Source organism: Falco cherrug, chromosome 2, assembly GCF_023634085.1.
Source record: "Falco cherrug isolate bFalChe1 chromosome 2, bFalChe1.pri, whole genome shotgun sequence".
In the NCBI taxonomy this organism is placed as follows: Eukaryota; Metazoa; Chordata; class Aves; order Falconiformes; family Falconidae; genus Falco; species Falco cherrug.
Window position 1 is genome coordinate 47,344,815 of NC_073698.1, and position 26,061 is coordinate 47,370,875.

General features: G+C 38.9%; 1 protein-coding gene across 2 annotated transcripts in view; it reads left to right on the forward strand.

Annotated features, from left to right (window-relative positions):
• Positions 1-247: 247 nt before the first annotated feature.
• NDFIP2 (Nedd4 family interacting protein 2) overlaps positions 248-26,061 on the forward strand; it is a 47,492-nt gene continuing 21,678 nt past the window's right edge. The window contains exons 1-4 of one of the 2 annotated variants that reach the window (XM_055701918.1): positions 248-391; positions 19,088-19,244; positions 20,664-20,791; positions 24,671-24,730. In XM_055701918.1, coding sequence (XP_055557893.1) covers positions 356-391; positions 19,088-19,244; positions 20,664-20,791; positions 24,671-24,730 — 381 coding nt within the window. In that variant the 5' untranslated portion in view covers positions 248-355. The remainder of the gene's footprint in view (positions 392-19,087; positions 19,245-20,663; positions 20,792-24,670; positions 24,731-26,061) is intronic. The other variant, XM_055701919.1, reaches the window with a different exon arrangement.

Genomic DNA, 26,061 nt, shown 5'->3' on the forward strand with positions numbered 1-26,061 from the left:
CCGCAGCCGCCAGCGACGCCGCACGCCCTCCGCCGCCGGGAGAACATGGCGGCCACCGCCCGCCCCCGACGGCCCAGGCACGCGCTGCCGAGCACGCACACGGCGGCACGTCACGGAGAGCGGGCGTTCCCGCCGCCGAGAGCGGCCGTGGCGGGCCAGGCACCTCCCTCGGCGGGGGCGGGGCGGGGCGGGGCGGGGCCGGGGCCGGCTCCGCCGTCGGGGTGGGCGGGAGGCGGCCGCAGCGGGGGAGGGCCGGGGCGGCGGTGGCGGCTCGGGTCGAGCGGGCGGGGGAAGGGCCGAGGGACGCGGGGTCGGTCAGAGGAGCTGCGGCTGTGCGTGTCGGCGGGCGGCCAGGATGGATCACCACCAGCCCGCCAGCCGCTACCGAGTGGTGAGTGCGGCGTCCCCGGCGAGGCCCCGCTCGCCTGCCCCCGCCCCCTCGGGTCGGGGCGGCGCGGGGAAGGGGGCGAGCGTGGCGCCCTTCCCCCACCCCCCAGCTCCCGGCTCCCACGCGGGGGGGTCTGGCAGGGACCCCCTGGCATTTCTCCAGCGCCGGTAAGGGCCCGCGCGCGGCCCCGTCCCCAGCCCTGCCCTGGCGGCGGCGGGGCTCTGACAGCCCGGCCTTGCCCGGGCGGCGCGGCCTCGGCGGGCGCCGCCTCCCCTCACTGCCCCCCCGTAGCCCTGACGCCCGACCTCGGCCGCGCTGCCGGCCTGCACGGGAAGCCGCCTTTGCCCGCCCCCCTTTGCCTTCCTCCGGCTGCCCCTCGGCGGTTGGTCCTGGCCCGGGGGCGGGGGCGTTGGGTTTTCCCGAGCGTCCGCCGCTGGTGAGGGGGCGGCGGGCCCCGCCGGGCAGCGGAGCCGGGGCCGGACGGCGGTTCGCGGCGGCCTGGCTGCGGAGGTCGGGAGGGGGTAGGGTTAGCTCTCGCAGGTCAGGACGTGCCTGGGAGCGAAGCGGCGTTTCGGCGCTAACACCTGGTTATTTTTCATAGTTCGTAGCTCTCTGGCACAGGGATAGAGCGTGGTGCGTGGTTTTGTGTTGTCATCTTTAAGCCCGTGTGTATACCCTTACACGTGCACGCAGGTTTCCTGCAGTTCAGATGCAGGGGGCTGTAAGCCGCGGAAGGCTGACCTTCGGCCAGCCTCCGTGTGTGTCTGTCCACGCGCACAAGCGCACGGGAGCGCGCTGTCCTACTGAAGAACAGCCTTCGGTGCCTTGCAGTTCACCGAGTCCAGTTCAAACGGCTGTTCTTTCCTTCCCAAACTTCACTACAGAAATAAATGATGCAGAGATCTTCCTCCTGCCCAAATTGTACTGCTTGTTTCTTACAGGCGCTACTTTAATGTTAATTATACTAACCTTAACAGTCATTACTTGCAAGCCAATTACAGTCAAAATACATAAGCTTTTCTGACAGTTGGTCACAAAAATGACTTGGGTCCAGTCAGCCTCCTCAAAAGTGTCCGTTTTATCCTTCAGTCCTTTGTACTTCGTGGCTTTGCTGTGTATGTAAGGATATACTACAGAAGTCTGAAGTCTTTGGTACTTCAGATTTCTACTACAGTATTCTAGCCAAATCCTGAATTATTTGGCTTAATGTTTGTATTTTACGGCTTAGGCAGTGAAAACAGTGTCCACAGAAGTGATCACATTTACTTCTGTACATATGTAGTACTAAGTCCTGATACTTATATTCAGATTGTTCCTATGTTATGATTAAAAAAAATAATATATGAAAACCCTTGTAATAGGTTTGGAATATTTCTTTTGATAGTTTTACAATGTGGGAAATTTTTGTATGCCTTTGGATGACTATACACTGAGATTGTCATATAGCTGATGAATACAGCTAGCACACTGTGACTCTTTGGGAGTGATATATGTCTTTAGGATGCTAGTCAGTTGCCAAGTGCTTTACAGGTCAGTGCTTTCTAGCACACTTCTTTTCCTGCACCATGCTGCCATAACCTGGAGTCAACAGAAGTCCTAAAGTTGTTCTTTTTTCTTTGCAATGGAGAATGAAAATGTTGGCAGAGCGCTTTCTTAAGAGCCCGCAAACACTGTCTTCACCGAGGCCTGAAGTAACCTGGGTATGATTTAAAAGGCCTTAAAAGTATATGCTATTAAACTTCAGACAAATATAAGGGAAATTTTAATTTGATTACTCAGAGGAGTAGAGAAAAACATGGTAAGATGGGACAAAGAAATAATTTGTCTCTTTAATATTTTTATGTTATATTTGATTAGGAATTTCCAGCAATTGTGCTGGTGCCTGACTTGGTAAGTGCTCTTTGGTGCAGCCTTTCAAAATGGGTAATCTAAATATTCAACGGCAGGAGTTGGCCTACTTAGTTCCCCATGTATATTAAACTTTGTGGTCAGTTGTGGCACTGAATTTTGTTACGGAAGTGTTCTCTGAAGCCTTAGCAATTGCAGCACATTAAGTTCCATTAAATTTGTTGTAAGTCACAATGAAAGTGCTTCTTAATCTGTGATGGACTCTAGAGTTTAAAATACAACCTTACTGATTACTGTCCAATAGGAAAGAGTGTGTTGTTTTATCTTCTCTGTGTTACATCTGACTGCTAGACATTGAGATTTTTGTAGCATTATTTATTTACTGTGTCGGGTTGGAGAATGGAAGGAACAAGGTAATTGTAGATATACTTTTTTACACCTGATTATTCAAGCATGTGATCTTAAATGTTATGGTGTATTTGCTTACACAATAGCTGTGATAAGTAGAAAACGATAGATTACTGCAGATTTTACGGTTGTGTCCTGATTTTTAAGGACAAAATATAGAAGAAAAATACTACTTAACGTGGCTAAAATCACATTAGTTTTGTGAACATCCCACTCCCTAATGCTAAGCTTATGAAATCTGACTGGTTCTGATATGCTCACTGTATGTCTTCCCCCCACTCCCGGGCTCCCAAACAGTAAACCACTTTTTTTTCAATTGTTGCCATTATGCTTTTACTTCTCACTGATTTGTTTTGCTGTATGCAGGGCAAGTTCTCTTTTAAGTAGAAAGAATTATCATCAAAAGAATTACTGACTTGCATTTCTGTTCCTGGCACTAACAGTAGCATTTCAGTGAAGTTAAAGGAGCTATCTCACTGCTGCCTCTTTTTATTTGTGGTTTCTTCCAGTAAATTAAACGAAAAGACTATAAGGATGGAATGCAATTTAATTTTGAACTTTAGCACAAAAAGGCAGTTTCATAACTTCTTATGAAATAGAAAAAGTCTGATCATAAAGATAACTCTCAGCTTCTCTTGTTTTTTATCTGTCAGAAGTAGCGCTAAAGCTTCTTTCTGCATCTTTTTCTTTCTTGTGCATCTGTGTTTTACTTAAAAAGTAGTTAAAAAATGTTCAAACCAGGCAACTGCTAAAAAGCCGGTACTTGGATTTGCAGCAAAGTGTGGGCAAAGAGGCAATACATCAGCATTACGTAACTATCTGCTTTGGGCATTGTCATTTGTATTGCATTCTGCCCATCCTTTTTTGTCCTGTCTTCGTAGGGCAAAAAGACAGCTAATTGATGGGTAAGAATTTGTCATGCTTCCCTGCAGGAATATGACATCAGAAGTAAATTAGCCAACCTTTGTTGGCTTGCTTTACTTCCTCCCCGCCCCTCCTCACTCCCTCCCCCCCGCCCCCCCCCCCCCCCCCCCCTTAGTCACCTGCACCCTGCAGTCCTGCTGTTGGTAAACATGCTTTAAAATTTACATTCATTACAGGTATAGTCAGGTCAGTTGTATAATTTCCTTATTGTTAGGGTTGTTTTTTTTTTTTCTTCCTCTGTACTACTTGTTGGATAAGGGGTCCAAGGCATCAACTTTAGAAAAATTATAAGAAAAATTCTTCAGTGATCATTCTCCTGATTCTTTTTACCTTCTAGCTCTTTGTTATCTGACCTTAATTTGTGCATTACTATCTTGCCTGAAATGTCTGCTCCTAGTCTAGCTGGTTTGCAGAAAAAGGAATTTGAATGATGCTTTGTGAATATATACCGAAACAAAGAAAAAAGAAATGCAATTGTTTTCTGTGGTGGGTAAAACTGGGTGAGCAACTAAGTACTGAAGCTCGAGATGGCCTTTTTTCTGTGAAATGTGATTTTTTCCAGGTAACTGAGTCATGACGAAAGACTTCACGTGCGTATGAGTGATTTAGGCACAGAAATCCTGTTGAAGGCTGCAGGACTTACATGCTGAACTGCTTAAGAATTATAATCAACTCACAGCCCCCCCCAGTCTATCTTAATTAAGGCTTTGAGTTATCACTATAACTCAAGTTATAGTGTATATATAGTGTATAGTATAGTCAAGTAGTCATCAGTCTTTTACTTATAGGGTGGTCAGAGCTAGATAGGTAAGTGATAAAATGGGTAGGTAGCAAACCAGGACAGATGGAGCAGTCCACATGGATGTCAGTTTAGCTGTCACTGAACTTGTCATGCCACTGTAGCACCTGCGTTTGCTGGGGTTTGTAAGTGATGTGATGCAAGGGCAGCCTGCTGTTGTACAGCACTTTACAGGGGTAAAGAAATTGTGATTTTTAAAAAGTATGTGAATCTTGTATGAATATAAATTGTGTGTGCTTTTTAGAAACAGGGCTAAGAGATGAAAATTGCCACTGTAAACACTTTATTCCAATCTATTTGCCTGCATAATGCTATATATTTTGAATAGTTTTAGAATTATCTCAGGTAATGCTTAATTTTCTGTATCTCAACTCCGTTGTCATTGACTCTTTTGTCTCACAATGTTATTTGGTTAAAAACCTTAATTGAAGTCAAGTTGTCATTGTAGGTCTCAAACACATGAAAGTCAGCCTACACAGGAAGTGTGCACAAAGAAAAATATCTTCCTCCATTCTTTCTTTTCACAGGGCTGAGCCTAATAGTGATTGGCAAATAAAGCCCCAAGTACTGTTTATTCTACACCTTGATATAAGACTCCTAGCTTATATTTAGCATGTTTTCTATAGTATGTATTGCCTTTGGAGAACTCTTATGTAATTGGTGTTGCTGAACGAACTAGGTTACGATAGGGAAATTCTGTTGCTTTCCACAGATCTGGTGGTGATGCTGTAACTGGAAGATAAAATACTTTATCTAGGGGACTGTTTATAATACTGAAAAATACTGAGTAAAGATGCCTGAAATTATAAGTGTTACTGTTGTTTGCATGTGTTGGTTGCGCTGATAGAGATATGAACCTCTTAATCATTGAAGATAAAATTTTTCAGTGCACTGGCTTTTTGCTCATGGAACACCTTTAATAGTGTAGAAGGGCAAATGAGAATCTTCTGAAGTGAGGTAAATGGCACTTTCAAACAATGGGCTATCCTTGCATCTCAGTTTTTCTTTGGAATTTAATAATGAAATATTTTAAATTTTAATTTTTCTCTAACTTTTTTACATGTGACAAATTTGTGTATTAAACATGTTTTGGTTTTTTTTTTTCAATGAATAGGTTTAATATTTTTATACACACTTTTTCCTGTTTTTTATGAAGAATTCTGCCACAAATGAAGCAGAAGAGTTGTGAATGTTGAGGTACATTTGCAGATATAGTAGTGATGCAGGTAATGGTTAACAAGTAATACGTTTTACATTTTTTTCAATTTTTATTTAAGTTTCTAAGTACTTTCATGTCTTACATGAGCAAGGAAATAAACCTCAGATCTCTTGCTATGTTTCTTTTAAGTCAAGGTGATGAGATACCAGACAGGTACAATCCTTTCTGTCTATTCCTCTTCGTAAATTTAAAGTAGGGTAATTTAACTTAGTGTATTGCCATCACGGTCTGTTTTTTGGATCTCTGTCAGAGGGCCACAGATAAAACACACAGCTCTACAACTGATTCACAGGAAGAAATGGTGGCTTACTGGTACAGGGGGAGTAACAGCAGTTAGAATAGTTTCCTGGTTCTTTATGTGGGCACAGGTTGTGCCGTGTAGGTAGTTTTCTTTTTGGCGTGGGCACAGAGGGACATAAGGTAGTTGCATACAAACTGGTTTAGCGTTACAGGACACCAGTTTTACTGTACTGAACAAAAGGAGTAGTAAAAACCAGCAGAAGGTACCTGGATTGCTATACTCAGGTTTTTCTCCAAAGGTCTTGTTAGGCCAGAATTTAAGGTTGAGTCTGCACAAGGGCAGTGCAGGAGGAGAGGACAGGAACAGGACTGTCCTTTTTGGTGGCAGCAAGCTGTTGGTGTGGCTGAGCCAATCTTGTGAAACTGTGGGGTTTTTTGGTTCTTGAAAGACACACAAAACCAAAAGAGAGGTGTGCCTGATCTGTGCAGTGACGCTAAGTCATGTAACGTAAAAGCACAACTTCAGGCTGTGGCAGGTATTGCATGCTGCATCTAGTAAGTCTTCTAATCCTATTTAAAAAAGCAGAAGTTCAGTAACAGGAATAGAATACCTTCAAATAGGACAGTTCTTAGCAGAAGTCAGCTGTGATGTTGCCAAGCTAGGTGCTTTTTTCATGCAACTTTAAAAAAGAGAAACTGTAAGCACTCTTCTCAGCTTGTTTGTGTCTGAAGAATGTGGTGGAAACCACATCAAGATAGTCTCAGAAATCACAGAATGGTCAGAGTTGGAAGGGATCTCAGGAGGCTGAGTCCAACCCCCTGCTAAAGTAGGTTTTCCTAGAGCAGGTTGCACAGAATTGCATCTGGGTGGGTTTTGAATGCCTCCAGAGAAGGAGATCAAATGCTATGTTAATATAAAATTTTAATAGCAGTCTTCCAGATGGGGAAAATTAGTTACTTATGACAAATGGCTAATTCTAGGCTTATTTTGAAATTTTCTTTCTGGTGACAGTGTTGACAAAACAAGGAAGATGTGGCAACTGGTAATGTCATTACACTTAACTTTGCAAGACCTCAGTGCCTAATTTACAGTCACAAATCTGAATATTGTATTGTGTTTCATAGCTTCAAACCTCCTGATCTTCAGGTGTGTTGGCTACTTTGGAAAGGGGAATGAACAATTGGATGTATACCTGTACAGCCACATTAGGCAAGCTATTTCCAATCAGAGGAGAAAAGTAACCTTAATAGCTTATGAGTAAAAAAAGAATGAAAAATTGGCCACTTGTTAGGTCGGAGAGGCACTGCTAACTCTTCCTACTGAAACTGAGCTATTGCACAGTCAGGACTGTGGGTTTGAGCTGCTGCAGGCTTAGGTCTCCCACTTCCTGGGCAAGTGCTGTCACAGCTAGCTGAGTTTAGTGAAGTGGGTACCCCCTTTGCCAGCTGTGTTTTTAATGAAAATGATGAACCCTGTTTTGTGTTGAAGTCATTTCAGACTTGCACAACTGGGGCTTACAGCACATGTCAGGATGCGGATGCCTTATGGCTTTGAGATTTACAGTGAAAGCGGAAAATATATTTCCCTTTTAACATTTAAGCGTTTATTCCACTTAAGCGTAATTTCCATTATTGTACACTAAGATTAACCTAAAACTGGTACAGTCTAACTTAATCACTTACAGCCAAAACATTGAGTAATTCCCCAACGCCATCCCTGGCTGTGCCTCCTCCAACTGTGTGTGTAATGGACAGAATGATTTAGAAAACTTTGAGTGGCGTAGACACAAGAAAATCTGGTCAATAACCCATATGTTACTTGGTTTCCATTTGTAATCCCATTTTTCTTGAGTTACTGTTCCAGGTGCTTGGCAGAGATTTGTCATCTTTCTGCTTGTAAAACGTGGCTTTCCAGTGAAAAAAAAAAAAGAACAACAAATTTTGGTCTCCCAACTGTTGAATGGTAATTTAACACAGTTTGATCATTTTAGCTCTGAACAATATTTTACCTTTTGACAGTAATCCTATTAATACTGACTGATTATTGTTGTAAGAGAGGTCAGAATCATGTCCTTGGTAAAGATGTATATGAAGCTTGAAGTATTGAATTTAATTTTGCTTTTCCCTGATTAATCTGAAAAGTTTAGGTAGATCAGACTTGAGGAAGGGTTGTTAACAAGGGGATGCTTACAGTATCGGTTATCTCCTTACTGCAGAAAATACATTTGGTGTTTTTTTGTGGTTTGGTTTTTTTTGTTTTGGGTTTGTTGGGATTTTTTTTGGTAAAGTAGCACAAGCTTATGTTTAAGCTTTGGTTGTGGTTAGTATAGTTCACGTTTGTCATCTTTGAACAATGCCTTTGGTAAAGCATGAGGCAATTGGGATAGGAGTTTTGGGTGATACTGAAGCCAGTTGTCCATTTTGACCATGGTACTTCGCATTAGTTGTCATATTTTTGAATTTAAGGGGAACAGTACTTAAAAGTATTTTTAAGGAATATACTGAAGCATTAAGACTTAATTGAAACTGCAGACTTGGGGTCACAAAACTGACTTGCATCAAATGCATAGAATAAATTATCAGGAAAAAGACTTGCACAAACTGTTTACTCTTAAAAACCTGTTCCAAATTCTAGAATGAGAGTTCATAATTTGAACAAACAAGCAGGCCGCTAAAGCCTTGCAGTGCTGGGCCACAACTGATGATGAGTGATGGGGTCCGTGTTCCTTTATTGCTTCCTGGACTGCCGCTTTTTGTGGTGTTGTTTTGCTTATCTGCCTTATAATCAAGCAGCCTGCTGGAAAGCGCCTGCTTCCAGGTGTGTGCATCATCTGTCTAGCAACTGCAGGGTCCAGAGAACTGTCCTTGGGGCCACATATTTTGTATGTTTGTTTCAAAGTGCTTAGTCGGCACTCTTTAACAGTAGGGTTGAAAAAACTCAGTACTATCTGTTGAGACATAAACATACATTTTTCAAAGAAAGGGCCTTTAATGTTCATTGCTGTTGCGTGGGTTGTGTTTGTCTTTGCTACTAAACTATATTAAACCTGTGAATCCCATAGTGGATGGAGGAGAAAGAAGACTGCAAATCAAAATGAGAATCTCTTCAGTAGAGCCTGTTCTTCTGGATGCAATGCACAATAAATGTGTTCAGCTGGTGTTTTGTATGTGTGTGGGCTTTTTAAGCTGTTTAAATTTCTCCGTGTTATCTCTGTAAATTGAGGAGCTTGAATACTCCATTTCCAGTTACTAAGAAAATGAGTTACGCTGAAAGTCAGGCACAATTGACCTGCTAATAAAAATCGAGAATGTTTGCTCTTATTGATTAATAATATCTTCTGATCTATATTTTATGTAATTAATTATTTATTTCATTTTGGGCTACTCTGTACTATTGAGTAGGAAATTCTTCTGCTTGACTAGCTTTATTCAAGTACGCAAGCAATAAAACTGTGCTGTCAATAAAGTTGAGACATTTGAAGTTTTTCTTAGAGTTTTCCTGCAGAATTTTCAAGGACGCGTAAGTACATGTGATATAGGAGACACAAGCTTGATTTCTTTTTTTCCTGCTTCTCTGAAATCAGGGACTTAAGGCGAAGCTGTGTACTGCTTTTGCAGTTCAGTTTCCATGATACTTGTCCAGGAGGAAACTCCTCTTTTTCTTTATCCCTCCCCTTGCATAATGAATTTGCCATTTTTAGCATCCTCCTCCATTGTCTTCATTAGGAAGCTTTGTGCGTAAGCCTTCCTACTGTACTTGGGCCTCTAAGTGAAACACGAATAATATATTTAGAGAAATATTCAGCTTTTTCAATCACATTTGAGTTTTTCAGCCCAGATGAATGTAGGCTAAAATGGAAGCTGGAACTAACTACTGAATATTGAGTTTGTTTTTGGTGATGGCCCTGTCCATTTCCTAATTTTACAGGCTTTCCTATTCCCTCGGCTTTTACAGTTTATATGTCTTGTATGTTCTATGTGACTTTAGAGTGACTGGGATCTGCTTTCTGTACTGACTCTATAAAGCTGCTGATAAGTAAAGATAAGACCTTTTTGACTTGCAGTTCTTGGAGCTGTCACTGACGGTTTGCTGAAGCTGTTAGTGGCAGCTGCCAACAAATCCTGATAAAATGTTGTCTATCATCAGGGAAGATAGTGAGAATGAACAGAAAGCATCATTGTATTAAACCAGGGACCTGCTCGCTTGTTGGGTGCTGTATGCATTTTTGGTCGTTCACAAGAAGAGCTTATAGAGGAGCTACAGAAGTTAAAGGGAAGCAGGTCTTAAAAGTGGTGTCTGAACTGGGTGGTGGGGCATGGAAGTGATCCAGAGTTGCCAAGGCAGTGGATAAAGCAGTTGTGGAGCTGTAATTCACCAAATTGTGCAACAGTAAAACCAGGGAGCGCTCGCCGGTGTTTGGTTTAAATCAAGGAAAAGAAAAACCACAAGGAGAAGTGAACATACACAGTTTGTTAATACACAAGATTGAGGCAGATATTATTAGCAGATTCAGGAACACAAATTTGTATGGATCAAATCCATAACATGCAAATGGAACAGGCAGAGAAGGATACTTTACCAGCCATAATATAACAGCTGTGAATGTCAGGGGAGTCTGAAGAAAATGGATGGCAAATAAGTGACTAAGGCTTGTGTGCTGTCCATGTATCTCCTGGTGATTGTATTGGAGATGGAACACTTCCTTAGACTGACTGCTGGTCTCAGTAACAAACTTCTGTTTAATTAGTATGTCTCTTCTAACTAGAAAGCACTCAAGGAGGAGAGCCTGATTTTGTACTTTGTTTATAGAATTTAAACCAGTTTCTCAAGCTGTTCTCAAGTTACCATTTGACAAATAGGAGGCTACATAGTAATCTTTTCAGTAACTTCTAAATTCTAGAGTAGATCAGAGCTGCAGTACCTCCTTATGTACAAGCTCTAGAGTAAGCTTTTACAAACTTTTTTTTTAGAAATATTTTTTGTATCCATGCTTCAGGATTTGAAAAATGTTGGTCCCAGCCATAGTCTTTATTAGTATTTGAGATACCAGGTTTTTGTTTGTGAATGTCATGATTAATTTCTGTAACAATGCAGTAGGAAAAACTCTTGGAAACCATGGGCAATTTATAATTTTACAACAAATATGAAGCATATATTTGTTTGGATCATACCAAAATTCCAGTGTTCAGAGTTATTTCTGAGGAATTCTTTAGGAGAGAAGAAACCTAAAAAACATAAGTGGGGAGAGATGGCTATATTTTCAAGAATAACACTACTTTTTTAGTAGCATTAGTCTCAGAATATTTATTTTTCTAGAAGACTTCTTATATTGACACATGGTATGTTACTGTCCTTAAAAGCAAAAGTAGAGCTATTAGTAAATGTGGGGGACAGGAAGGAAAAGGTGTCTTAAAAGTCATAGGGAATGAATGCAAATGTGTACGTTGTGCTGTTAAATGTGTAATTAATTGTTTAAATCTGGATTGTAGTCAACAAAAAATGAAAGAGCAAGTAAAATGTTATATGTAAAGTAGCCATTGGGATGGAGAGATATATCTATATATCTATCTGTACACATACATATACATAATAATTTTACTTTTTTTCTTTCACCAATTCATGTTCACCATTGTTTAGGGTGGTTGGGTTTTTTTCTTTTTTTCTGACATGCTTATAACCGTCTTTAAAAAAGCACTTGAAAAATCTAGTAGGTTAAAGATCCCTAGTTGAAGAGAACTGACTAAAATGATTTAACTATCGCTTAAGTGAAGTGCATGTGTAACACTTTCATTTGCTATTGATCACTTAAATTTAACCTGAGGAGTCTCCCTTTGACAGAAAAAACACTATGCTGCAACATACTTTCCAACAATATTCAGTATAAATCTCTGGTAAATCTTTTCGGTAGAAGTTTGCCTCCAGAGGTTGTGGGTTTCCATGGTACCTAATCCTTATTTAGCAGACACATTTGGTATTTCTACACAGCTGTGGTACGGCAGCAATGGACTTCTGTTCTGCTTTCTTGCTTCTAGTGCAGAGTTTGCACCCTTGACCTTCTAACCTATTGACTACTGTTGAAAACTTTATGCATCAATATAAGATACATCAATAAAAAAAACAAAGATGAAGGGCTATTGCTAGATCTGGGTATGTGATAGCTGATGCTTGCCAAGTGGTGGGATGGTGGGGAAAAAATGACGTGGATCTGTTCTGTGCAGTTGGGAATTCTGATCAAATCTGATCACTTAGTTTAAATACGTAGAAGCAAAAAGCTTAAATATGCTGGATTTCTGTGTTGTGCTGGAATGTACTGAGGTACCTTATAAGCTTAATTGCTTAGTATTTTAGTATTTATTAATTTGAAGGCTCCCCCATCTCTAGAGGATGGTGTTTCTCTGGAGTGTTGTGGCTCTGGCCAGGACTGTGTTTCAGGAGTGTGTTTGGTGCTGAACTGCATATAACTATCTTCCTACTAGTTGGTCTGCACAGGTTCGTGGTAGGTTGGTGTTACAACAGGCATTTGAAGGAAAAGGCATGATGGTGTTATAAACTACCTTATTGGTAGAGGATAAAAACTGATACTGAGGAGAAAGCTAGTAAGTTAAAATACAATGTGGTTTTGTGGGGTTTTTTCCCCTCAAGAAATCTTGTATTTTACAAAATTGTGAAATACTTCTTTCAAAGGCCATTGTGGCTATGTTTGTTTCCTGATGAGCAGGAAATTTAAAATATTTATTTTGCAGGAGGATTTATCTCTTCTGCTCTTATAATTGTTATCTAAGTGTAATTACAGATTATTTGTTTTAGTTTTGATTGCTCAGTGGCTGCTAGTGACCTAAATTAGGCTGATTGATCTTAGCATGATGGCATTTGAATGGGTTGATGGTATAAGTTTTATGGGTTTTTCTAAAAATAAAAGGTAATAGTTGATAGTGTGAGCTGTTGAGACTATTGGATGTCATTCAGAAACAACAGATAGGTAGACAGAGGTCAAAGCTGTCTCCAACATGAAGTATTTTTATAACAGGTTCAGAATTACACTTTATTTCAAGATTTCCTTTGGTTTTTTCCCTTGAAAATCCCTAGATTTATATTTTGCTGCTTACAGATGAATAAACCTATTTGTAGAATACTAAAGCTCAAAACTGCAAAATGTAGTTACAAAACAAGCATTTAATACACAGCCTGTATTTGTTCAAGTGAAATTATTTTTATGTAGGTAGAGAATTCTGCTATTGAGCCTCAGTCTCAAGCCTCATTTGTAGAGAACAGTTTAGTACAGTTTTACAAATCACTACTACTAGGCAGGTGTAAAAGGCCTTTGAATTTTTCAGCAAATGGAAACATCAGGTGTAACACAGAGAGCTAAGGAGCTTCCTGAAAGCTTAATGAAGATGATAGCATGCTGTTGGTTACACCTCTCATATTTACTACAATAGAATTTTGGTGGAATAAATGTCCAGTATGGAAGATGTAATGAATCTAATGCAGAAACATTGGAATAATTTTTGTGCATTGCACCAGCAATCTTGAGATGAGTCTTTCATATCCATCCCTCCAGCACTAGAAGCTGCAGTAAGTGGATATTTTTGGTTGACCTTTTGGCAGTCTGAAAAACTGACTGTGGAAGACCAAAGGGTAAACTTATACAAAGTGAAGATGGTAAACCTCTGTTGCTGAGTGTGTTGCTTTTTCTGGAGGAAGTGTGTCAGCTGACTGGTTTGCACATGAGGGTTGAACTTGCATGATCTATGTGGTCATCTCCACGCTTCTACTTAACACAGAATACAAGGTCCAGCATTACAGAGCTTTTGTGCACTTATTTGTTTTAAGGCAGTTTGAAAGAAGCCATCAACTGGTCAGTTTAAGGTCAAAACTGGAAGAGCCTGACTTCAAAAATTTAGTGACATTTGAAAGATGAGAAAGGAGGGCACATTAAAAACACTTGTAATTTATGGTTGCTGGTGAGAATTGCTGTGAAGCTCTGTCTTTGGTCCAGACAGAACCATCACTACTAAAACATACGCAAAAACTTACCTAAAAGTCAGGCTTTGTCAAGATAAGCTAGTAATAGAGGTATAAGAGGAAACAGGAAAAGAAAGCTGGCTCATTGTTTGGGTTTTTTTTATCCCTATATGGCAGTGCATAATTTTATGCTATACTAAAGAAATGATAAAAATAGCATGAAAATAGTTTATGTTTATAAAGAAGGTCTTTTAAAATGCTCGCAATATGCTGATGAAGTTAATTATATTGCAGTAATTTTATAATGTATTGGTTTCTGTAAATCATATTTTATGAAATGGGAAAACAGCTTTTGAAATGTGCATAAAATCAGGTAACAGAAATAGTGAGTGCTGTTTGCGTGTTACATTATGAGTATGACTAGAGCTAGCGTGGGCTACTTCAGTGCACTTTATCAGAAAACGTCATTCTAATCTTGTGTATTTATGGTATAGGTGACGTAAGACATCTTATTATATCCTTTTCCCCTGATTTTTTAAAAAACTGGCATATTTTAGTAACCTGCCTATGTTGTCACTCTTGTACAGTCAGTTCATCACAAATAAAGAAAGCAAACATCTGTAGGTTGGGCAAAATTACTATCTGCAGGTAAATTAAGTGTTAAGTAGAGAACGAGATCTTCCTCCCAGTTTTAAATTTTTGTTTTAAAAAACTGAAAGAGTAAATCATCTACATCAATCCCCCCAGTAAAGGCTTCTGTACTAAGCACTTTCTTACGGTTCATGTTCTTTGGAGGGTGTCAGCTGATTTCAGGCATTGCATCTGATTACTTCGGAAATAATTGCACAAACAAAATTACAAACTTAAGGAAATAAATTGCAGGAGGAGATGCAGTATTTCTTTAAAGAAATAATTTAATTAATAATTATAATAAGATAGCTGTATTTTCCATGATATTTTGGTGCTGAAAAGTCTGACATTGATTTAAGCAACTTCTGAAATGAAATAGTGAATCATTGTTTTATAGTACTTTTCTGGGAAAGAAACTGAAGATCGTATAGGCTAAAAATCATGTGAGGGTAACTAATGTTTTCCTGTACTATATGCTCTTTAATGGTTACTGTGGGATTTTGAGTCATTGATGGCAGGAGAGCCATTGCTCCTGAATTGAACTTGTAATTTTAAGTATCCTAACATAGATATATCTTGAAAATATGAGCATCATGACTTTTGAGCCTGTAATGTACTGTAGTTTGAGGGCTGTGAAAGCAGGGATTGAAATCCTTGTATAAACAATTCAAGACTAAGATGTCTAATAACAAAGTGTTCTCTTTTTGTGATTGTAAAACTCCTATATAGGAGCCAGATACTCTGTGTACAGACCAAGATGTGAAGAGAAAAATGTGTCTGTCCTGCTTTTAAAATGTGAGGGTGGGGGGCAGGGGAAGGTATTAATTTACAATTGTCGGTAGTTTAGTAGGTCGTGGCAATTGTTTTGACCATAATCTTGGCAAAAACAGCTGTATTGCTACTACCATATAATGGTTCACTGGGGGCTTGGGAGGGGGCTGGGATGATGAACTGTGAGTTTTCCTTAGTCCTTTAATTTTAAAACTGGGCAAAATAATCTTGGATATGATTTCTATACTTTTACTGTTAAATGCTGTTTCAGGTAACATTTAAGTACATAGCATAAGTGATGCCTTGAAACAGATGTTTTCTGTTCCCTTCAGAGTGTTTTTAACTTGGTTTCTATGGCAATGAAACCTATGCAGAGTGTCAGGCCTCTTCTTCCACTGTCTCCAAAAATAACTTCTAAATTTACCAGCCAGTATAAGCCAAAATTAAACGGGAAGGGGGAGGCTCAAAGGTAGTTGGATTCCTACTGGTTTCAAGCAAATTGGTGACTTCACAGAGGAGAATCGGTGCCCTGGGAAGGCAAGGCAGAGTTGCTACAAGACAAAATGACATAACTAGTGCTGTCTGCCCTGCTGGCACAGGCAAAATTTCCAGCTTGTTGGGGCAAGTTCTGCTGCAGTTGTAGGTATTTATTGTTCTGGTATGGGTTTTACCCCAGTGGAGTCCCCTGAGAGGAGCTGAAGTTACTGCCTTGGGGTGAGGCTAGGAGACAGGACACTTGAACAAGAACTAACAAAAGCTGGTTTCTGTTCATGGAACAACTTGTGTTTATTATTCTAGCTGTAAACGCTCAAGCTGTGTAATCCACTTCTTGTTATTTTTATGATGGGGGTATTCTGTAAGGAGTCTTAGAATTTTTCTTTAAGTTGCTGCATTAGGATAACCTTGCTGCCTTTCAGAATTTCCAAAAGATCTGTATAGTAGACAAGAAATGCTTGGTTCCTGAATGGGAGTCCTATACAAAATAGAGACCTTTTGACTAAAGGGCATAATGGGACTCTTTTGTATGGAGCCTTTAGGATGGAATTCTTCTGTTTCCTAATTGCAGTTGCTATACAATTGAATGACTTAGTCTTTGAAAGCAAGAAGTCTCATGTGCGTGTTCTCCCATCCTCATGTTACATCCACTGTTTGTAACTGTTATTAAATTACAGATGATTTGGAGAAAGGTAACTTTCATGAAAGCATGTATAAGACAGACAAAATTAATTTCCTTGGTAATGGCAAAGTGGGTTTTGAGTACTAATACTCTTTTTGAGCAATGAGCTGCTGTGGATCTGTGTGTCTTCAGGACAGTGACAGCACATACTGTGGTTTAGTAGGGGAAAAAAGTTGCAGTGATTGAAGTGGAGAGTAAAAAGAGAGGAAGAATGGAGGTAATGGACAGAAATCTATTAACTAGGGTTTACTTCTCCTGCTCATAGACCAGGTTGTTGTGGTGAGGTACTTGCTTTCTGTATCCCTAAATATATTAGGTTATTTTTAAGTGGTTTTGTTTTCTTTGGTCTTAATTACCCTAAATGTCTATGCATATTTCTGAGGTTGCTACTTCTTCTGGATCACTGATTAGCCATTGAATGATCTGATTGCTCAGTGCACAAAAACCTTCAGTGTCACCTTCAATAGAACTGATAGGGGTTAATATGTGCTTGTGTGTATTGTGCCTGTGTGTGTATATATATACTTACATATGTGTGCATATATATGTAGTTTATACGTATAGATAAACCCTTTAAGCTATAGTTGTCTGAATGCAGTATTTGGAGGGACTCCTGAAAAATTATGAAAAATGCTTTAGCAAGTAACTTTATCACTTTTTCTAATTTGACACACATGAAGAGAAGAGTGTGGTAGAAGCCATATGAAAATTGTGCTGCAGTTGTTCTGTTGCACTAACTTCTTTTGAAGCATTTTTGGTTTTCCCTTGAACTGTTTTTTTCAATTTTCCTGCCTACTGTTGAAATGTTTTCTATGCTTCTAATTCTGCTGTTATCCTTAGCTTTTCATTAAAAAGAAAAGCATGGAGTATGTAACCTGCAGAACTTGGAACACAAGCCAGCACTGTGCCCTTGCCGCACAGAAGTCCAATGGTATCTTGGGCAGCACTAGGCAAACCATTGCCATTAGGTTGACGGAGGTGACCCTTCCCCTCTGCTTAGCAACAGTGAGGCCACAGTGCTGTGCCCTGGTCTGGGCTCCCCAGTACAAGAGACACCTGGGCATACTGGGGAGAGTCCAACAAAGTGCCACCAAGATGGTGAAGGGCCTGGAGCATCTCACATATGAGGACAGGCTGAGAGAGCTGGGACTGTTTAGCCTGGAGAAGCGACTGTCCGGAGTGGGAGTCTCATCAGTGTCTATCAATATCTGAAAGGAGGGTGCAAAGAGGATGGAGCCAGGCTCTTTTCAGTGGTGCCTAGTGAAGAGGACTAGAGGCAGTGAGCACAAACTGAAGCACAGGAGGTTCCCAGGCTCTCTCTGAACTCTTTTTTGAATAATGTGAGGGTGACTGAGCACTGGAACAGTTTGCCCAGGGAGGATGTGGAGTCTCTGTCCTTGGAGGTACTCAAAAGCCATCTGGACATGGTCCTGGGCAACTGGCTGTATGTGGCCCTGCCTGAGCAGGGCTTTGGGACCAGATGGACTGCAGAGGTCCTTTCCAACCTCAGTCATTCTGTGAACTTTGGGATACAAAACAATTTTGGTGTGAATGTTACACTACTTAACAAGGAATTTAGCGTTCATTCTTCACATAATGTGCTTTTTTCAGTAATCTGATTGTACTTTGCCTAATGTGAAATTAACGTAGATGTATTCTTAATATTTTTGTTACTGAAATGAAAATAATATTTTTCTGTAGGGTGTCATAGAAACTACTGATTTGAAGTTACAGGATTTTTATTGAGGTCTGTTCGTCTTACTAATCTTATATTCTGGGGTTTAAACATGGTGCTTCAGTAATTGTCTTCTAGGCATCTTGTAGTTTACACTAGAGGAAACTAGCATTTTTTTCTTTAATGTTAGTACTTTTCCTTCTTAAAGCTTGGTTCGTATTCTAAACACTATCAAGTTAGCTAAAATAATCAAAAATACCTTCTCTAGCTGTAATAATAAAACATACCTTCTCTAAGAAACAATATTAGTTGCTGGATCTGAATTTAGGTTTTAACTAACACTCTTGATTGTCCAAATTCTTATTTCTGTATATACTTAACTGGGCATGTCCTTTTAAAACTGCATAAAAAACCCCCAAACAAAAAAAACCAAACCAGCAACTTAAAGTTTTACAGGGAAAGGATTCTTTCCAGACTGTAAATAAAAGCAGAATATTTTGAGAAGTCTTAGAATTTAAGCAGAGAAGCTCTCTGACAAGATGCAAGTGTATAAAAATCCCAGTTACAGAAGTAGAAATGTGTCTTATTTTCTTAATTTCTTCTATATTAATACAATAAAAGATAGTGTTGCTTACATGTTGTATTATAAAATAGGTTGATACATTTAATGAATATGTTTAAGGAAAAGATGTAATAATGTTAAAATATTCATATAATAGAAAGTATTTTATAGTCAGCATTTTCCCATATATAGTAAACATTAAAAAACCCCAGATTTTTAAGAATCTGAACATCACTGATGAGAAGAAACCACTGATGAAAATAAATCCATTTCTGGGAGGGGGGAAGAAGGCAGTTAAGATTATTTTCAGCTGTTTGCTTAAAGGGATTTAACCGAACTACTTAAAGTAGTCATGTGCCATTTTGTTAATCATTTTTGGTTTTTTGAAAACTCTCTTTTTGAAGATCGTTCTGCAAGTACTAGGTTATCATGGAAAGTACTCCCTAAATGTGTCTGAAATTTGTGTGTTTTCCTTCTAAGCTTCACAATGAGGATGATCCCCCAGAGTCTTCAGCAGCTGAGCAGCCTTCCACGTCTACAGAGACGACGCAGATTCCCCAGACAGCAGCCTTATCTGAAGCAGATACTTCCCCTCCACCTTACTGTAGCATAGCTGTGGAAGCAGCTGCAACCTCAGGTATTTTTCTTACATAACAGCTTGTCAGGGAGCAGTGTGTATGAATCAGCATTTGGTTCAAAGTGGTATGATGCTGCGGTATGGTGTGGGGGGTTTTTTGTCCTACACACACAATTGCAGTAAAAAGCTGTGCTTTCATGCACAGCTCTTTGTCTGGTTTGCTCAGAAGAAGCACACTTCTAAATTACAATGATTGTTCCAAATTACTAGGCTAAATGAATGTTCATTAATTAGTATAATAGGTTTTATTTAAGTCTGCATGTAGTACAGTTCCACATTTAATCTACATCTTTGAGTAGTGCTCCATTATTAGACCTCATTAGCAATTTTCATTGCCTCTTTAAAAAAAAAAAAGGGAAAAAAAGCCCAACAACAAAAAAGTCCAACAGAGCAGTGATTTGTCAAAACTCGAACTTCTTAAGTGTGTGCCATTGTTTGGTGAACGTATCGCCATGAAAAGATTCATTTTGCTTTAAAGGCTCTTGATAAAACTTCTCGTGGAAAATAGAGTAACAGGGGTCTTTTTCTCCATTTATTCACTACTCCCTTTCTCATGAGATTGTGACTTTTCTTTGGGGTATGGGAGACTTGGAACAGCAGGCTACATTAGAGTCCCTGTTTAAGCAAATATATTGCTACGCAGAATTATTCCTATATGTGACATCTTTATGTTGGTGCGCTGGTAAATCTTTTTACCATATGACCTGTGCTCACAAATTCTTGCCACATAAGCAATCTTGTTACAAACTACTGCTGGCTGTAGGAGCAAGATCAAGGTGTGTTTTGAATTGTTTTTATTAATTTTGTTAATAGTTCTATTATATATGATGATGTTTTACTGTTTCAATATATAACAATGAAGTCTGTGGTCCATTTTGATAGGAGGAACATTTTTAAAAGAATGTGGTGAATTTGAAATCTTGGGGAAAAAAATTACTTTCACAGAACAGCTGGAGTTAGCAACAAGACCATGCTAATAAAAATACAGCATGATTATTACTGGACTTAAGTAACTAATTGCTGTTGATAATGGAAAGCTTTTTTTAAAGGTGTTTCTGTGCATGTCTCTTGTATGATTTTGATAAAAAGCATTTGGTTGGAACACCTAGGGATGTAACTCAGCAAATACAATTTCTTGTTTATAAATTTGTTGTCTCCTTGCAGCATCTAGGTTAAGGTTTCTGCCTTGAGTAGCAACTAGAAGCACCATCAAGCTCTTCACTATTTTATTTTATAAAAATAAAGTTGTTTTTTTTTTAAACTTCCAAGAACTTGAAATACAGATATCAACAATTTCAGCCTCTTGGAAAAAACACAGTTTAAAGCTCAGTAGTTATATGCATGTAAAAAATAATATTAACATAAAATAATTGACATTTTTCTGGCTTGAAAAGACATAACCTCTTTTATTTTGAACAGAAACACACAATGAATTTTATCCTGTACCACCTCCATACAGTGTAGCTACCTCTCTTCCTACTTACGATGAAGCAGAGAAGGCCAAAGCTGCAGCAATGGCAGCTGCTGCAGCAGAAGTTGCCCAACGAGTAAGTGATACAGTTCCGCTTTATTTCAGTTTGTGAATGTGTTAGGCTAATCTAATTATTTGTAACAATTGGGCCCATATTATAGCCTATTTATTAAAATAATGGTGGGCTGGTGATTTAAATATTTTAGATGCTTATGTTTTGTATAGATAGTGTATGTTAATTGTAAAATACTATGAAAAGCGTTATTATATTCACCCTTTTCTAAGGCATAGCTGCTGTCTAAAGAGCTTTAAAAGCCAAATTTTGTCCTGTTTTAATGGTTTATCCTGTAGTTCATCACCTTTTAATTAGGTATCCACCGCTAATGTTATTTTGTAGTTATTGCTGGTATTTAGTGTTTCAGATGGTAACAATACCCCAAAAACCAAACAAAGTAGATTTTCAGAGAAAACGAAGAATTTGAAGAGTCTGGAAAGCGCAAAACCCCAAATAATGAAGATATTTTTTAGAAGGAAAGGTTCCTGTTGTTTGCTCCATGAAAACTTTTATATTTAAGTTCAAAGATATGTTCCAAGTACTTAAAAAAGGGAAAGCACCACCACAAGTTGGGGTAAACAGTAAATTAAGTAATAGGTATGTATATATTCAGTATTTATAGTTTTATAATAATTTACATTATAAAGAATACAGTCTTCAAAATAGGAAATTGATACCTGCAATTAGTGTTAAATGTTAGTTTTGTAAGTGAAGTTCTTCTTGTTTTCCTCCCAAGTTTTGGAATGTGGAAATTCTACTGTTTGGTAGTGTTGGCCATAACATACTATACCCAAATTAGGCTTCCAGTGCTTTCACTGAAAATGTCCACCTTGAGATCAAATGTGATTGCATTTGAGATGCATTTAAAATCTTACTAACTGCAGTATGCTTGTGACTGGAAAAAAAATTCTGCTCACCCAGTGGGAAGCTATTCCTTCCTTAACTGTTGTGCAGTGATCAGTGTACAACACTCATTTTAAGGTATGCCCAGCTAAGGTCAAAGTGCATTTGTGTAACATTGCTAATGGAGGTGTTACACAAATCTGTTTTACTAAATAGGGTAGGGAACCAGGGACGTTTGGTTACTTGCCAGGTTTTTCCTATAAGGTGATTATCTCCAGTTATAAGCCTTTAGCTGTTTTATCAGGAGCATGTATGCTATGTAGTCTGTCCTTTACTGCTTGTTATGTAAGTAAAACTTCTGCTGAAATAATAGTCTGTGACTAGTCACTAATAAACCTTCAATCTGAAATTATAAATCTTTAAACTTGCTTGGAACATTAGCAACCCAAACTTTAACTTTTAGGATACCATTACTAGTTCTGTGATGCTTCAGACAGGACATGTGCAACTCTTGCAACATTCCTGTTGCTTTTAACTTTGTATGTCTAGAATCTTGTGAGGTGAAAGTTACAGACATAAAAGCAATGTTCCATGACCTGAATTTCACAGGGAAAACCTCAGGCTGGGGTTCAGCCAATTTCAAGAATAAAACTAAGGATAAAAAACCAAAACAATCTGTGTTTTTTGCCTTGTCATTTTAAGCTTTTTTACTTTGGAGAACTGTTTCTCACAGGTTCAGTTCACTGAATCAGAAACATCTTTTGCCCTTCCTCAGATGATCTACCTGGTTTGGGCCAAATTACAAGTTTTTGAAAAATGAGTTTCCACACGTGATATGTACACCTTCAAGTTTAGTAAATGTGTGGAGATTGTCTTGCATGAACAAGTTTAGACTGCTCATAGCACTGCAGATGTGCTGTCCACAGAGAACATTCTCAAAAGTCCTGTAACAGAGTGGAACTACAGGACTAGAAGTAGATCCACTTTATGACTGCTGTTGATTGCTTTTGGTGAAAACACTGGAACTGAGAAATGGGATTTCTGGTGTGCCCTGAAGTAGTTTTATTATTCTTGACCTTTGATTAGAAGGGGAAAACCACTTGATGCAACTGCATGGGTATCAATGGTAGGTGGAGGGAAGAAGGACAATGAGTCTGAAGCTTACATGTGGGAAGAGAAGTCTGGGTTTGGTTGAGCAAGGAGGTAACTGGCTCAAAGTGAACACAGGCAGGGGTCAGAGAGGATGGATCTGAGTCAGAATAAGTAAAGGCAAGAGTGAATGGAGAGCAGTGGTATGGAGGAAGTACAGTAAGATTTAAATAAGGAACAGGAGGGAGAAGGATAAACAGGGGTTGGTGGAGAAAGGAACCCAAGTGGGGACAAAATGTGGTACTGGGAAAGGAGCTGAAGGTGGTGTGTGAGAAAAGAGGAGCAGAAAGGGAGGAGTCTGGAGTTAAGAGGCAGGAGAGTAGGATATGGTGACAAAGTGGAAAGTAAACTCTTGCATAGTCTGCTGTTCCAAACCACACAGTAGAACTTGATGTGCAAGAACTAGGTGCTGACACCACAGTAATTTTTACTGATGAAGAATCAGTAGGAACACACCATCATTCCTTCAAAGGAGAGATTGGCTAAAAAATTGTAGACTTAACAGCAATACTAAGTTAGTATCAGAAATCTACTTAGTTTACCTAAAAGCCACAGTCCTGCTGACTGCTAAAGATCTCAAGTTTGATAGAATTCCTGCTTGGTTTGCTGCTCTGTTTTTTGGTTTTTTATTTTAAGCACATGCATGCACACAGACAAGCTATATTAAAGAAAGGGTATTAAGGTTGCAAAGTGGAGATTTGGGGAAAAAGTAGAAATGCTGAAGCTGAAATCTGGTTTTGTAGATGATATTAAAATTATATGCTAGCGCGGTTTTAATTAATGCCATTTTAATTACATCACCACATGGTACTGCCACAAAATCCCTTTTATTTAATACCTCTGATGGACTTATACTGGGGTGGACTAAGACTGTGTAATAAGACTGTCTTAATCTGGCAGATGACCGAAATAGTGGTAAAAGGTCACGTTACGGTTAGAGTAATGGTTTGCCATCTTGAGGGGAAGGATTTTGATCCTTAGCTCTGAATACCTGTGGAAGAACAGATAAGTGACTTAAACTTTGCACGACTGCTATGTAGTTAATTGTTTTCTCACTTTTGCTGCCTTGGGATCACAAGCAGTGACAGCTGCAGGCAGTATCTGACTTGTATATCACACACTGCAAAACACATACGAATGATTTAACATGCAAGTTTTTTGGTTTTTATTTTCAGCCTTATGAAATTAGTGCTCTTATCACTGTGAACTCTGCTATGATCTGTGCCTCTAGTTTCTTTCTTGTAAAATGAGGATATATTGCCTTTTCAATGTAATTGTGAGCAGTTGGGAAAAGTCCTTTGTACTTCTATTACCTTGAGTGATGCATGAAGCTCTTAATTCTCTCATTGTATAGTCTGAAGTGTGCTAGTAAAGAAGGCTACAAACCTACTCATTGAGCAAAAGAGAGGAAAATGGTATAAAAAAAAGCAGCACATTTAATAAAGAGCTTTCATATTTTTTCCCCAGATCATGTAGGGATCTTAGAAAAAAAATATATTAATATGATCACATTAAAAACTTTGTCATAGGCCCTGCATCCACAGATTGTATGAATAATCTAAACTGAGCATTTACTGAAACTTTCAGTACTTGTTTTTGTAGTTTTTGTGTAGCTTGTCTTACAAGAATAGATTGTGTATAAACATTTACTACTTTCAAATGCTCCCAGATAGCTCAACGTAGTAAAGAATTACAGCAGCCCTATGTCATCAGTAGTGATAGGATTAGTTACCCTGGCTTTTGATGTTTTCCTTTTCAAATTCTCAAGGTCAGTTTTGAATGGTCAATATAAATGCATAAAAACATTACTAACAGTTAAATGACTTGTTTGTATGTTGCAATGAATGGCTTTTACTTAATGCTTTTCAGTTGCATTTGTCTTATGTTTTTCTGTTTTTACATGCTTAGCACGCCCAGTTTAGGGAGTCTAGGAGTCTGTTTGATGAAATATTCCTCAGTCGTCCAGAGGTATGGTATAGTTCTCTCTAGTTTAGACTTTAACTATGAATTTTCCTGCTGGCAAACAACTGCTTCTGGGGTTCATTATGCCTTTTTTCTCCCATGATTAACTTCTCCATATTGTTTTGTATGCTGAAGGTATCATTTATGGGGCTTTTTGAGTAATTTGACCCTTTCCTCAGAAGTTTTTCTCTGTAAATCCACTGCATTGAGAAGAGTTGTATCAGTTTAGTTATCCAAGCGGTTCCTGAAAACTTGGGTTCTTTACTTGTTTAAAGGTGGTCATCTCACTGTACACCATGCTAGGTTTCAATTTGAAAGAAGTTAAAAAGTATTGGTGGGGAAAAACAGTCCTCTTTTTGCAGAGTACTACAGAGAGCAATGTAGTTTCAGAGGAGTTAATAGGTGCTTCATTACTTCAGTAGCTGCTGTGTACCATATTATGTTCATTGGTTATAGGAATTACCGTGTGACATACCATTTATGTTGATAATATATTTTGCTGTTTAGATGTTTCTCTGCTCATAGGAGCAGTGAGTTTTCTGTTTATACATATCTTAGCACATTTAGCAAACAAGAAGTATTGTTCCCGATCCTTAACATGGCTAAATTTGTTAAAACCCAATTTGAGATACTGAACAGTATTGTCTATTTTATGGATTTGTATGTATTGCTATATGCCATTCTTATTAAAAAGAAAAAATATAAAAATATAATTATTCTATTTGATAAAAATGTTAACATTAATAGAAGTATTACTTTGAAATTACATTTAGTTCTAAGCATCAGGAGAGAGGACAGTCATTCTTCATTGTCCCTTTTCATTCCTTAGTAAATGGTGGCAGGCAACTATATTTTGAAGAAATTCTGAGGCAGGTGACACCAACTAGATCAAATGAGAGCACTGTGAAAGACAGCCAATATTAGCAGGCCTTGAGCAGTGGCCAGTTAGTGTCTTCTGTCTGCAGGATTGGTCATAAACCCATGTAATACTAAATGATGTAGATATAGGTTGAACATGATTCAAGTGCAGGAAACTATTTCATTTCTTAAACATTCTGATAATTTTCATGTGCCAGTTTTTGGAGACAGTAAATAGAACTCAGTTTAATATAATTTCTATTTAACAAGGCATATGATAAATTACAACTCATTCATGCTTTCTGCAACAGTGCCTACTTGCAAATGCCTGATTTCATGTCCCTGGGATGCAGCACACCTGTGTTTCTCACATGTGTAAGCTGTAGAGAGGCCTGTGCATATAGAGGAACCTCTAAAACTTGTTACTGTAGTTGAGGAAAATTTTCTTTTTCTGAAGCAACGCTTTGCATAGAGCATAA